At 38.0% G+C, this 13,781-nt stretch overlaps 2 protein-coding genes and 1 long non-coding RNA gene across 3 annotated transcripts in view; 2 read left to right on the top strand and 1 right to left on the bottom strand.

The window, feature by feature from the left end:
- The window catches only part of LOC105056523 (exocyst complex component SEC6), a 35,781-nt gene extending 34,959 nt beyond the window's left edge, over positions 1 to 822 (top strand). Inside the window, exon 25 of the mRNA XM_010938742.4 lies at positions 429 to 822. Within this exon, the coding sequence (XP_010937044.1) occupies positions 429 to 563 (135 nt within the window). The 3' untranslated portion in view covers positions 564 to 822. The remainder of the gene's footprint in view (positions 1 to 428) is intronic.
- A 2,048-nt stretch (positions 823 to 2,870) lies between these two features.
- LOC105056728 (protein MIZU-KUSSEI 1) lies at positions 2,871 to 4,007 on the bottom strand. Its single transcript, XM_010939038.4, has one exon. The coding sequence runs from the start codon at positions 3,960 to 3,962 to the stop codon at positions 3,141 to 3,143; it is 822 nt and encodes a 273-aa protein (XP_010937340.1). The 5' UTR covers positions 3,963 to 4,007; the 3' UTR covers positions 2,871 to 3,140.
- A 3,072-nt stretch (positions 4,008 to 7,079) lies between these two features.
- LOC105056522 (uncharacterized) lies at positions 7,080 to 7,683 on the top strand. The gene is made up of 2 exons (XR_012136310.1): positions 7,080 to 7,264; positions 7,405 to 7,683. It is a non-coding gene; the product is annotated as an uncharacterized lncRNA (long non-coding RNA).
- The last annotated feature ends 6,098 nt before the right edge of the window (positions 7,684 to 13,781 follow it).

Raw genomic sequence — 13,781 nt, 5'->3', positions numbered from 1 at the left:
AGATGCTAGGATCGCTAGGACCATTTTTTGACCAAGTACTGATTTCACACTGGAGAAATCTTGTTTCTGATATCTACTTAAGCAAGCACATACGTTGCACTGTAGGATATATATGAGGAATTAACTATTTTGCTGAAAATATAAGCAAGAAGTGGCTACAAAACTGAAAATTGAAAGTTGGACCTAGTGTAGTGCAGTTTGTCTTTTGATGATTCAGTATTTGTAGAAGACCATTAAAAGGTGTGGCGCATTAAAAGTTAGATTTTATCTGAATATTCATAGATAAGAAGTTTTTTTGCTATGTGTTTATAGAAACTGTTAATGTCAGAGGTGAAAAGTAATATGACAAACACCGATTTCAATAGGCCCTGGATGGTTGAAAATATTTTGGAAAACACTTCTGAAATTTGTTTGCTTTGTTTGATCAGGTGGTACAAGAGTGCAAAGAAATATATGAGCACTCCCTTGTTGATGGCAACCCTCCAAAGGCAGGCTTCGTCTTCGGAAGAGTGAAGTGTCTTGCAGCACCGAAAAGCTATTTGTGGAGGAAGCTTGCCCACTAATAACAACGTTTTTATGTTGGTTGTAACTCGTAGAAATCCATTCCGTTAAAATTTTGCCCAGCTTTAAGCATTTGTTTGTTTGTTTGTTTAGTCCTGCTTATCCTAAACTATTTTGGCTTCTTTATAAAGAAAGATCATCTTGAGTGAGCTGTGATGTTTGTTTTGGTTGAACAAGTCAAATGGGATGTACAGGAAAAATAACAGTATTCTTTCTCAACAAAAAAAATAAAAATGCCTTACAATGTTTTGGATTGTTCGACTTTTTCCCAAGGCCTGGCAAACTTGCAAAATTATAGTCAGACAGCTTATGTTAATTCCCAAGACTTAAAGGTAGATTTGACACCCCATGGCAGTTATAATTGCTGTTTTATTATGCTAAGCAACTCCGGTGCTTCTCAAATTCTCAACATATCTGATGTTATCGTGAAGGAACAAGAAGACACCCTTTACGGTACCGGATTTTTTTATGCTAAAGGCAATAATTCTTCTTCCCATTCGAGAATTGTACTTGTAAAAAAAAGCCATGAACCATAAGCAATCCTGAAGCCTAATGCCAGAAAATTAGGGTAAGCATGATGAAACCTTTGCCTTCTTATCTTGTGGCAGGATTAATCCGAAGCATAGCTGCGTGCTAACACTCCTTAAGATGGCAACATTTTTATCAAGGGTCAAATGATGAGAAGCAAGCATAAAGAGATATGTTGATCAAAGGCATGGGATTAGCTCGGATTAGATTGATATAGCACGTCTATCATTGCAACAGGTTGCTATTTGTTTCATAATCGCTGCTTTCATTACTTTTGCCGGTATCGTTGAGATCATCGTTACCTGTCCGCAACTATGCTGTTGCTGCCTCCGCATGAGATGCTTTGCATCTCCTGCCGCCACTGCCACCATATACGTTGTTGTTCCCTGAAAAACGAAACAAAGTAGCACAAATAAAAACGAAAAAAAAACAGAAAACTGGCAGTCGTGGATTAAAGTCGATGCTATGCTCAACCTGCTGGAAAATTTTTCTTATTTAGTATTATAATTTTATGTTTTAATGATAAATCAAAAGATTTCCATTCGATAATTGCAGCTACAAAGAATTTTTCATCAAGATTGATTTCTTTTTGGGTCATATCATAAACCAAAACTTAAAGTTCATGAGTTTGTTGTACTATAGGTTTTTCATCTGCCATTTTATAGTCGAAATTTTTTTTTACAATATATTTTTTTAGACATTCATTTTCTTTATCATATTTTTGTTCTAATACATCCCATGACTCCATGCGGTGGAGATGGAAAGAATAGATGGAATTCTATCGTGACAAATAAAATCTTTTTTCTATATCAAATTGGGCGGCGGTAGAGGTGACAGTGTCCTTGGAATAAAATTTTCAATAACAGAGTACACTCCTAAAAGAATCAGCTAATAGTGCATCTGGTGTTGCAACAGTTAAAATTTTGTCCAGAGAATTTCCCTAGTGTTGCAAAAGTATAATCATCTAAGGATGTTATAATACAATGGTAAATAAAACAGGATTCTACTCTAAAATTCTTGAAAAGTCTTTATCATTTAGTATTATAATTTTATGTTTGATATTTAATTAATAGCTTTCTATACACAATGAAAAAATAAATCAAAGTTTGATATTATTCAGTTTAAGGCATACTTTAGAAGATGCTTCCTTTAAAGTAAAATTTGTTCTATCCAGATGTAAATAGTCAATAGCGGTCTACTCCTAAGATACAATAAACCGCTTCGTATTTGCCTTGAAATGTACTCTAATAAAAAAAAATCAAGATTGAATCCGAACTTAGTCAATCCAAATGCATTGAAAATTAAAAAACTTGATTAAAATAAATTTTCTCAATCTTTTTTTATGAGGACACGATCCTCTTCTCAAGTATTTAATGGGTACATTTGAGTTCACTTAACTAGTATCCTCAATTTTTTTCTCTAATCTAGTATTATTAGATAGGAAGAAATGTTATTCTGATGAATGGAAAGTATATAATCCTAAATAAATGTGAAAGGATGAGTATGATTGGATGTTTAGGCATCCTTTTCGTTAGACATATTTTTTTACATTATCCATTTATTATACCTCTTGGAATAACCGTCATTAGAATGCATCTGTTGATTTACGAGAGTCTTCTCTTTGCGATGCACCTCATGGGAAATAATAATTAAGATATATATCTATAGAATTTCATAAAATTTTAAGAGAGAAGAGAAAAATAAAGATAAAATATTAAATTTTATTGTTATTAAAAACTTTAAAATAAAATTTTATACTTAAATAATTTATATTTATAAAATTTTAAAATTTTAAGTTAAATATTTTATTAAGAAACCAATGCAACAAGTTCCCGCATATACATGACCAAAACAAAAGCGAAAACATCGATCACTTAAACCAAGGACATAAACCAAACCTACGTCAACTAGAAACTAACTGGCTGAAAACCATCCTTACCAACCCCTAGGACACCTCCCCTCTCTCTCGATCTCAAAGCTCTTGCTCCCACCCTCCCTCTCTCCATCACAAGATGCTTGCTTGCTTGCAAGAATATATCGATCATCCATCATCAGATCCTGACAAAAAAGATGCTGAGCTCGGGGCCGTTGCCGCCGTCGGGGGTGACCATGTACAGCGTCTCGGAGTCACGGCTCGAGATCACGTGCTCGAAGCCAGAGCGCAAGTAGGCGACCTCGCCGTCGGGCACCTCCACGTCGGACCTTCCCGGCAGAACCCCGACGCCCATCGACACCGGTCGGAGCGTCTCCATCACGGCCAGGTCCTCCTCGGTCGCCTCCCGCCGCATCCCGTACCCGCTCTTCTTCCCGTTGCAGAACACGGTCCACAGCGGCTCGTCGAGAAGGAGCAGCCTCGAGGGACGCGACTGGGCCTTGTCGGGAGCCCGCTTCTCGCACTCGAGTGCTATGCGGACCATGCCGGAGCTCATCTCGCGGAGGAGGGCGTAAGTCTGGACGGGGATCTCCACCACCAGGGAGGGGAAGCACCGGGGGTTCTCCTGGAGGGAGAGGGTGACGCGGCCGCGCCGGGGGCCGAAGAGGGTGCCCGTGACGTGGCTGGCGGCGGCGATGGAGGCTGTGGTGGAGCGGCTGGAGGGCAGGTGGGACACGGAGCAGGAGGACAGGGACGGGGGCGCGTGGAGAAGCTTGCACGTGGTCTGAGGGAGGTGGCACCGCGGGGTGAAGAGGGGGAGGGTGCGGCAGATGGCGCGGATGAGGCGGAGGACGCGGCGGGGGCGGCGGCGACGTGGGGGCTCGACGAGGGTGACGGCGGTGGAGGAGATCATGGGCTGGCCGTACTCGGTGGAAGGGGAGGCGGCGCTTCGGCGGGGCGCGGCCGCGAGGACGGGGAGGGGATCCTCAGGCCCGGCCATGGAAGGAGCGGAAGGAGAGGATGGTGGTGGGGGCCATTAGATAGCTGTTGGCTATTGGTCGGCTAGGAGTTGGTTAGTATTCTGGTGCTACATGTGAGGCTGGGGGTTCGGACGGGAGGGGCTTCAGACTCGGAGGTGGTTTGGACTGGGTCTTTGGTGGCTATTTTTAGGCCAAGCCGCTAAGCTGGTTTAATTAATGATGAAAGCCAAAGTTAATTATCCGCGAATAACAAACAACAAAACTGTCGTTATTTACTGCTTTAAAAAATAATTATTTTATGCTTTATTTTTTTAAAAAAATAGTTATATTTAAATACAATTATGATTGTTATAATGGCTGTTTTGATGATGAAGGGTGTTGCTACAACACTTTCTCACAACTTTTTCACTTTTTTTTCTTCCTCTTTTTTCTTCTTCTTCTTTTTTTTTTTTTTTTTTTTTTTTGCTTAAGGAAATCTTTTTTTCAGCCATATAGCGTATTGGGTTGAATGCTAAAAATACTGCTATACTTTTAGATGAATGATGAAAATATCAATTCATGACTGTTATAATATAATAATATGTGATCATTGTTCTTGATTTATTTTTCATCATTATATATTACTAGTATTATGCATTTTTTGTTCAACAGGAGCATGTAGATTGGCAATGTAACATGAGCATGGAAAGCCTATATCACTAGTTTTGCTGTGTGACGCCACTTGTATCCTATTTGTGTTATCCTGCCTGCCTCTAATTACGGTGGTAAAACAACATATCTTGTTTTTTTAGCTGTCCAAGTCCTTGGTTTTACTTCATGAAACATACAACATTTTCTATTAAATGTGTGCCACTTTGATCTGTTAATTTTCTCTTTTGGGTATTATTAGCTTATCGAAAGAAATGTTTTGGTGTCACAAGGCCATTTGGATGGCATTGGCATCTAGCAAAAGATGACAAGCGAAGCCAATTATTTTCCTTTAACAAATCAAAAATCAGTTGATAATTAAATTTAATATAAATAAGATTTTATATATATATATATATATATATATATATATATATATATATATATATATATATATATAATCTATATTAGCTATCCACTAGATAGATTTTGCATATTTGTATAAACCTAAAGAATCTAAATATTTTCAACTAGCTTTTTTGAGTGAAAACCTAAATTAATACAAATAATATTTGAGTAGATCTAGCCATGACTTATATTGATGAAGAAATACTACAACATGATTTTATTTGGACTGACCGCAGGCTAATCATGATATTTATGATTTGATTTGTAATATTTATGATTGGATTTAAATAAACTTAGATCCTAACTTAACAAGAATATCAGAACTTGTGATAATATTTTATATTGTCACAAAAAAAAGATACTATTTATGATAATATATAGTATGTCATTAAAAAATTATCATGATTGGTATATTATTTATAATAATATAAAATATCATCACAAAAAATAAATTTTTTTATGACAATATGTAATGTGTCACTGCAAAAAGAATGTCAAAGTCCTAAGCATGAGTGATGCTTTTATTTAATCCCTTGTCAATTTCTTATTGATCTCGGCAATTAGAGAATTAATATTTTTTATTATTTGAAACTAAACATGCAAGGCCATCGTTCTATTGATTTTGAGCCTGGCACCACTCCTTAGCATAAGGAAGTATTGCAAGGGCCACGTCGAATGGGCCAATCCAAATCCTGAAGTAAATATATGATGGATAACAGGCACCCTTCATTTGATCATGAATTATTTAAATACAAGAGGTCATGTGGTGACTATTGGACTCATCCGCTGATATGGCCCATCTAATAATTAGGCCCCTAGCACATGCATGGAGGAGAGGAATGCCAGGAACATCCTGACCAAGCCCTGTCGACTTACCTGTCACAACCGAGCAAGTGTACTCGACATTAATTGGCTTGTAACATGCTTCTTATTGTGACTTAATCAAACACAAACAATCCAAAGTTCAGCTCAGCTTGTGGAACATACTTTTATAATGTGGAATCCTCTTTACAAATATTCAAGCATTGGTGCACTAAAGAACTAGCTGGATTGGAATAGTAAAGCTAGTCAAAATTCAAAGGTGTAATTTTATATCGAGGGCTTGCAGGGGCTTGCACGAAGGGTCCAATGATTCATACTGCATGGTACATGTACATGGCCGTGAATGACATCTGAGTCGGGGCATTGTTTAATGCAGTTGGTGTGGGTACAGCTTAGGGACGGTGTACATATACAATGGCCAACTTTGCACGACTCTTAAAGCTTGTTGTGCTGCGTGCCTAGCTTTGCCAAGTGCACCTGGACCGCGCCGACCGTCGTCACCGTGGCGTTCTTAGCGTTTGTCGCGACCGCAGGAGCACGCGCCCAGAGGGTAGGTGGCTCCGCTATCATGGTTATTGACTATGGGGAGTTGAAATTACCGATCGACCCCTAAGCCGTCACGAAATTTCTTGAGTACCCTCGATGTGTTATGCGCCGTTGATCAAGGTAAATTAGAAGGCCTATATCTCGTATAACGGATGCTAACACACAATATGAAAAAAAAGGGTTCGGATTGTATCCTTTGCACGGAAGAATAATTGATCTTCTTGTGTAATGTAAAAAATCGCATGGTGCTACGTATAAATCTCAAAGCACTTCAAAATTTTTCATTGCATGATTCAATAGTGGATCCATGCGGAGAAAGCTCACTTACCTTTTCGTATGAAAAATACGACATGAACCCCATCAAAAGTAGGGAGGATCTGAAAAAAAATCAACAACACTGATGGATCAACTACTTGCATATAAGTATTGATGTTAAAATCTTCTATATTTGCAGCATTCCCTTGGTGCTTGTTATCATGAAATCTTGGGATTTAATTGACCATCGGGGGCTGCTGGACCTAAGATGGGTCAGTGTTAGCAGTTGCAACGCTATAAATATAGCCCAAACTATGAGGTTGATATGGTCATTGCAAAGGAAACTAAGACCTGCTGCAATAAATAATGGCTTCGTGATGACATCCAACAAACCCTGAGAGCTGCGGTAGAGTTTTATGTTTTCAAGGATAGAGAAGAATAGTAGGATTAAATAGAGAGGAGGCAAGGACAGAGGTGAAGGAAGAGATACAAGATGGCCAGAGAGAAGGAGGAAGCCTGTCTAGGCTTGGTGTCCTTCGTGTATTCTTGTTCTCTTCTGCAATGGATCGTCAACGCTTGTGCTGGTTGCTTGGGCTTCCCGGTTTCTTGTGATGATCTCGAGGGTCCTGGTCCTGAAGAAGAAGATGATGGAACGGATGCCAGAGTAACATCTCTCTCTCTCTCTCTCTCTCTCTCTCTCTCTCTCTCTCTCTGTGCGTGTGTTTGTTGTAAGCTATACATGTTGGATCCCAACAGAGATCAGAGCATGCTGGACTACCATCTATCATGTCTTCTTTCATGTAGGTAGAGGGGTCCACTATCAGAACCAGGCGTTCAAGAAGGCCTTCCAGGCCACCACCAAGCGAAGGGAGAGGAGGCCAGATCAACTAATAAGTTCCCATCCAAGAGAGAGAACCGAAGAAATCAACCTTAAATCTAAGCTACCGTAGGTGTGCATGATCTAGCACTCATCAGAGAGACAACAGAAAGAATCAACCTTCAATCTAAGCTATTTTAGGTGTGTATGGACTAGTATGTAAATTTATGGGTACTTGAATAAAATTCTCTAAATATTTGTTCCAACCAACATTGTCCAAAGAAAATAGTGGAGATGAAATAGCTTTCCTTCTTTGTTTTTTTTGTATAATAGTTATTTTTCCTCTCTTAAAACTAGTATAAGAGTCCTTAAGCTACTTACAAACTCAGACGGCATTAATTTACAAGGCCATGCTTGACATAAACTATGCTAGATCAGAGCATCAACTCTCAGGACTTCCAGGAAGCTCAGACATGGAGGTTGGAAACTGCATATACTTTAAAATTATTCTGACGGCCTTATGCCTACATATACATACATACATACATACATACATATATACATACATCTCTTTCTTCTTTCTTTCTTTTTTGTTTCCCCTTTCAATAATAAGCTCCATGCATCTCCGGTAAAAATTGCTGGAGTTTCACTATAATGGGTGGAAGCAGTTTTGTACGTCCTAAGGTTGCTATATCGACCTATATATGTGTTTTGCCCTCATCTTGTCAAGGACCTTGGAGGGTAGTGAGTTCGATGAAATAGAAATAGGGGCAAGTTGAAGTACTCACGGTTCTCTTTTCTTTTCTTTTTCTTTTTCTTTTTCTTTTTTTTTTTTGATGACAATGGAGGAAAAAAAATCCACCCACCTCACGGTTTGCTTGTGAGTTGATCTCGACCATCGTTTTTCTCATCACGGTTTGAAAAGACCGGTTTTATTTTTTGGTACAGAGGAGAAGACCGGTTTGAACCGATCAATTGAAACAAAACTGTATACCCTGTTACTTAGGGAACGTACCAGGCGGCGGTAGAACAATCTCGGATCTAAGTTTGCACCTTAATCCGGTAAGGCTTTGAGAACCTCATATTTCTCCCAAGATGGCATTGAGGACCTCCTCCTCTCACGTGTGGAGCCTCAGGGATGAAATCCGGAACGAGGAATTGAATGACACGTGGATTAGTCGGAGTCATCGAGCCCTACCATGATCTTTTGATGGCACTAGAAATCTCATCCGTTCGGTCAAAGCAGATTATTAAGTGGACGAACCAATGGTGGGTTCTAATGCCACTCAAGTCTCCTGGTGAGCAGGGCCATGCCGTGGACATGAAGGAAACTGTAAAATGAGTGAAGGATCAGTGGGCTTTGATGCCATATTAAGATTCTATCTAAATCCCAAACAGATGAAACCTGGAACAAGAAGTGACACGTGGATCATTAACTTTGAGTGGGGAGGTTTTGATAGATGAATAAGGACCGATGGACTTTAATACCATATTACGATCCTATCTAGAAATCTGGGTGTTTAGATGGATGGACCCAAACACACGCATATATTATGGGGGATTGTGATGCCTGCCTGCTCCATTTGTGGACCGAACTTTAACATTTAAGCTCTGTCGACCCAAAATGTAACTTCTGGTTCATTAAAATTGGGTGTTTAACTTTAAGTCTCTTGCGAGACAAAAATGTCCTTACTTTTAAAACAGTAATTGATCCATCTAAATCTTCTCTCTAAAATTTCTTTCTTCCTTCTTCCCTCCCCACTAACTACTCGAGAGACACTGCTTCACCGCACACGGCCGAAGAACGTCTTCAATCTGCTCACAGTGCCTCTCCAAAAATACCCTGCACACAGTTATAACTATATTCTGTTTTTCGATAGATGAATGAGGATTGATGGACTTTAATACCATATTACGATACTATCTAGAAACCTAGGTGTTTAGATGGATGGACCCAAACACACGCACATGTATTATGTATGTATCTATGTATCTATGTCGAAGAGTTCTTAATGGGGTTATTAATAATTGCTGGCTGCATGCATGCATGCACGCCAAGACTTCTTAATGGGGTTATTAATAATTGATAAACAAATTGGATAGATTTGAAATTGTGTTATATCTATAGTTTTAGAATTTTAGTACTATTTATGATAATCTTGTAAGGTTCCTCTACGTAAAGGGCAGTCTAGCAAGAATTAATTGAAAGCCGACTTTGATTTGATTAGTAAAATTTTTGTGGGATGATTTTCTGATCCTTTCTTCTCCACATCACATAGAGTAAGGGTTATGTCTCATCTTTCCCTCTCAATAAAGGGAAAAGAAGAAGCAATTTGATGCATATTATTTATCATCTATATATTGTAATTTCTCTTTCAAATGACAATGTCCGAAGAAAAATAATGGAAATATGGTTTCAGCCTTTGTGTTTCTGTATTTATAAATAATGAATAAGTGATATCAATTATCCAGTTTGAATTTGATGTTCTTCAAAGTGCTCATCCTTAGGCTAGCTATCAAGAGTAATGAAGGATTAGGCTAAGGTTAAAAAAGGGATATCAAACTCCATGCATGTTAAGGGTAAATGAGTTTTGCATATAATTCGTCGATAAAAATAGATTTAATCATTCTTCTTTGACTGAAGATACTCTACAACTCTAGTTAAATGAAATTTCTACAATCAGATGCATCTCATTCCTCTCATGTGCTGTGCGTTGAAGGATGATCAACTTGTCGTGCTAATATAACTAATGCTTGAAACATGTAGACACAACTAAACTCATCATATCCTTAAAATATATAACTACTCCAATATATTCTATTCGTCGCCCACTTGATTATACAATGATTTATAATTTGTTCATTCTAAAATTTATATCTGTGAACTTATGGCAGTCAGTGGCCTAAGCCTTATTGTAAAATAAACATACAGTGGTTTAGGTTAACTCAAATTAACTTAATCTTGTTATCCATATCAGTTGATTTTATAATTGACCAATACCTAGAGTAAACTAGCGGGCAACCAAAGAATGGTATATGGATAATGGAGCTATTCCAGTAATGCATTGTAGTTTAGTAAGCAACGTGGGCATGGATGATCAAGAGGAAGTTGTCTGAGATCTGTTTCCAGAAATCGACAAGTTCTTCTTCCTATTTTTTTTTTTTTTTGATGGAAAGCTATTGACAAGTTTAAAAAGGAAATAAAGGCAGTGCAACTCCAATTCTTTAACACCTACCAAAATTTTCTGCAGAGATTTTTCATAAAGAACAGTTTCCATGAATCTCTTGTATCTTAATTCTTCAACATAACGACCATTTCACCCTAAGAATCACTTGTTTTTATAATCGATATTATTAATTTGTTTCACTTACGTATGAGTTAATACTTCCCTTTACTTAATTTTTTTTAATATTATTTATATTTTATAAAAATTATGAAGTCCTCTTACTTAGGCAAGTTCGAATCCTACCTTCTAATTATAGACTGAAACCATTAGTTCAATCTGCCCGGTCTAGCATGCTGGTAATCCAATTGACCATCCTTTAAGTTTCTTAGCAAACATAAATTTAGAATCTTCATACATTCATCCAAGGGGACGGATTGGGAGTCAGCAAAATTGTCATTGTTTTCTACTTAAAAATGTTTGCAAATGTAAATAAATAATCAGTAAAATAAATCCCACAGGCGATCCAAGAGTGCAATAAAGACGGTGTGTCACCGAATTTGTGAACCAAAACGACAGGTTACTCGTATTGGTGGGCTTTCCAAATGGACTGATCTAGTTTGGTATTTGAATCATTTCCTGACTTCTCTTTGTAGCAAAGAAATTAATTCAGCCATGCATTATTCTATGCCCGAAGAGAGAGGGCATTTCTGAATGCCGTGTTGTATGCTCATATTGACTAATAAACTAGTTGACGTTCTGCCAAACCTCAGCAGCCATCTATTAAATTCGTACCTTCCAAATTAAAGAGTTGTTAAGCTTAAAATAGTACGCATGGCTTGGAATTTGACCTTCCATGCAAAGCTTATGTCACACAAAATACTAACGCAAAGAGTTCGATGAACATGTCCTTCCATGAATAGCTTAGGCTTAGGTCACTAGATAGCTAAGTCAAGCTTGTTGTTCAGCTAGAAAAGTTGATGGACTCGAGTTGCATTTTAAGTACCAAATAATCAACAAACCAAGGCTAAATAGTTAGTGGCTCATGTGAATGTTAAAGCCTCAAATTGTGATGGATGAACAAGTTTGGTTGATAATGGTATACAATTACAGTTAAGGTTATTAAAAACATCCAGCAATATAACTGGATGTGTAGCCCCAATTAAAGCTCAGCTCAGCTAGTATGCAGTCATAATTCTGATAAAACTGACACCCCTGGCTTGGGCTTAATAAACTAATTAGGCTTCTGCCTAATCTTCTTGAAGAAATTAAAATAAAAAGGCACCCCTAGAAGAATCAAAAATCCATAAAAATATACATACAAAGAGAAAGCAGATATAACTTAAAGAATTGGATGAAGGAAGTAATTTTCTCATCCAGTGAAAGAGAGAGCTACATGAATAGAGAACTAGAGAGATATATGGATCACAAAATGGCACGAACAATGAAATGGAAATTAATAAGAGGAATTAAAAGTGCATAAGTACTTAAAGAATAGAGGAGTGTAAAGAAGTCAATTAGAAGTAAGTTATAGCAACTTGCAACATGGATAGAGAGATACGGCAGTGTTATAACACTTACTCCGTCCTCAGATTCTCCAAACATCATCTTTTATTTGAGCAATTCCAAACCATAATGCATCAGATCAGGATTATATAGTCTAATGTCACACTATATGGTAGGAATCAACTAACAAGCAAAGGTGTACCTCCTTGCATCATATGAGCTTCCATTGACTATTGGCACACTCCAACCGAACTCCAATTACTCCTTCCAACTAGGGATTATTCCGCCATTGACCACCACTACAAAAACACCTTAAAACATTCAAAGACTCATCCATTTCTCAGCATTTCTGCTCCTGATGCTTCACTGCTGGGCGTATTTTATTGCACTAGATGTGGGCGCAGACGCGTTCTTTAGTGCCCTTCTGTACTTAGGGTTATTTAAGGTCTGTAGGTGGAGGTGGTCGATCACCGAGACTTTCTGTTACAAGGCTTCTTCCTGGTCCATCCAAAACTTCTTCAAATTAATCAACTTGGCGGCTGGATGTTTTCTGATGTAGATTTGTTTAATATATTTGTTGACCAATATGCCTCGCCATCTCTTCATATTAATAGGTCTACTGACTTGTTGGTATTCATTTCTTAGCTATCCAAGCCTTTTGCAGTATGTATGACCATTTGTTCACGAAGACCAAACAAAATGGTGCTCTTAGTTCCATGAACTTTCAAGCGGAAAATAGCGACCGTGAAAGAATCGAAGTGCATTCAGTTGCATGCAGCTGGATCATCTAGAGAGCTCAAAACCTACTGCCACTCCTTTTATTGTGTTTGCTAATTATGCTGTTATTGCAGGGTTGTATGTAATTCTAATTAAGTTAGATAAGCAGCCAAATATATAATTTGCGACCACATAGTTGTCGGTAATTTAAATTATGACCTTATTGCAGCATTTAACAAGCTCAAAAATAATTAGAAATGCTAGTATCGTCCGTTCAGCTCTATTTGTTCCCCATGTTCACTAAACAACCGTTAGATGAGGCCCACAATATTGACCTCACTAATTTGCCATGCTCAATTAGTAATATTTATAATATACGCGATCGTTAAATTTTTCCACTCGCATTGCACTTTCATAATTGTCATCGCTCCATACATGATGGTGATCGCTTGAGTGTTGACGCAACATAAATCGGTAGGAACAGAAAAACCTTGGGATGAGAGGATGAAATGCCATTTCTCTTCAGGGCAATACCTATAAGTTATTATTTATTTATGGAAAATACTCATGAGTTATTTAATTCATGATTATATATGATGAAAGCCCTGGGTTTGATCGTTTGATCAGTGGGACTTGATGGGTGCAATTTAGCATTCTGGTACTTGCTTTCACTGGTAGCAGCAACAGATGCCATCTTCAGAATGATCCAGGCCACACTCATTTGCTAGATAACCGGAGATCATTCTAAGGTTCTAGTTTTGGAAGGTGGATCATTCAAATATTTAATATGGATGGTCTCTATCTTCTCTGTTATTAAAAGAAAAGAAAAGCGGCAGCCAAGGATTTTATGCACAGCCCATGTGGCATGCACCGTACCTCGATAACTTAATCATTGTCTTTAGGTCTCAATTGAACTTGATTATTAATTGCATGCATTGATGAGTTACCTTACAGATGGGCTTATAGCTTGTATCACG

This window comes from Elaeis guineensis, chromosome 13, assembly GCF_000442705.2.
Source record: "Elaeis guineensis isolate ETL-2024a chromosome 13, EG11, whole genome shotgun sequence".
NCBI classification, from domain to species: Eukaryota; Viridiplantae; Streptophyta; class Magnoliopsida; order Arecales; family Arecaceae; genus Elaeis; species Elaeis guineensis.
This window is presented reverse-complemented; position numbering and strand designations above follow the sequence as displayed.

Bases quoted from the DNA above. Each gene is read 5' to 3' on its own strand.
- LOC105056728 (XM_010939038.4), bottom strand. From the start codon at position 3,962: ATGGCCGGGCCTGAGGATCCCCTCCCCGTCCTCGCGGCCGCGCCCCGC.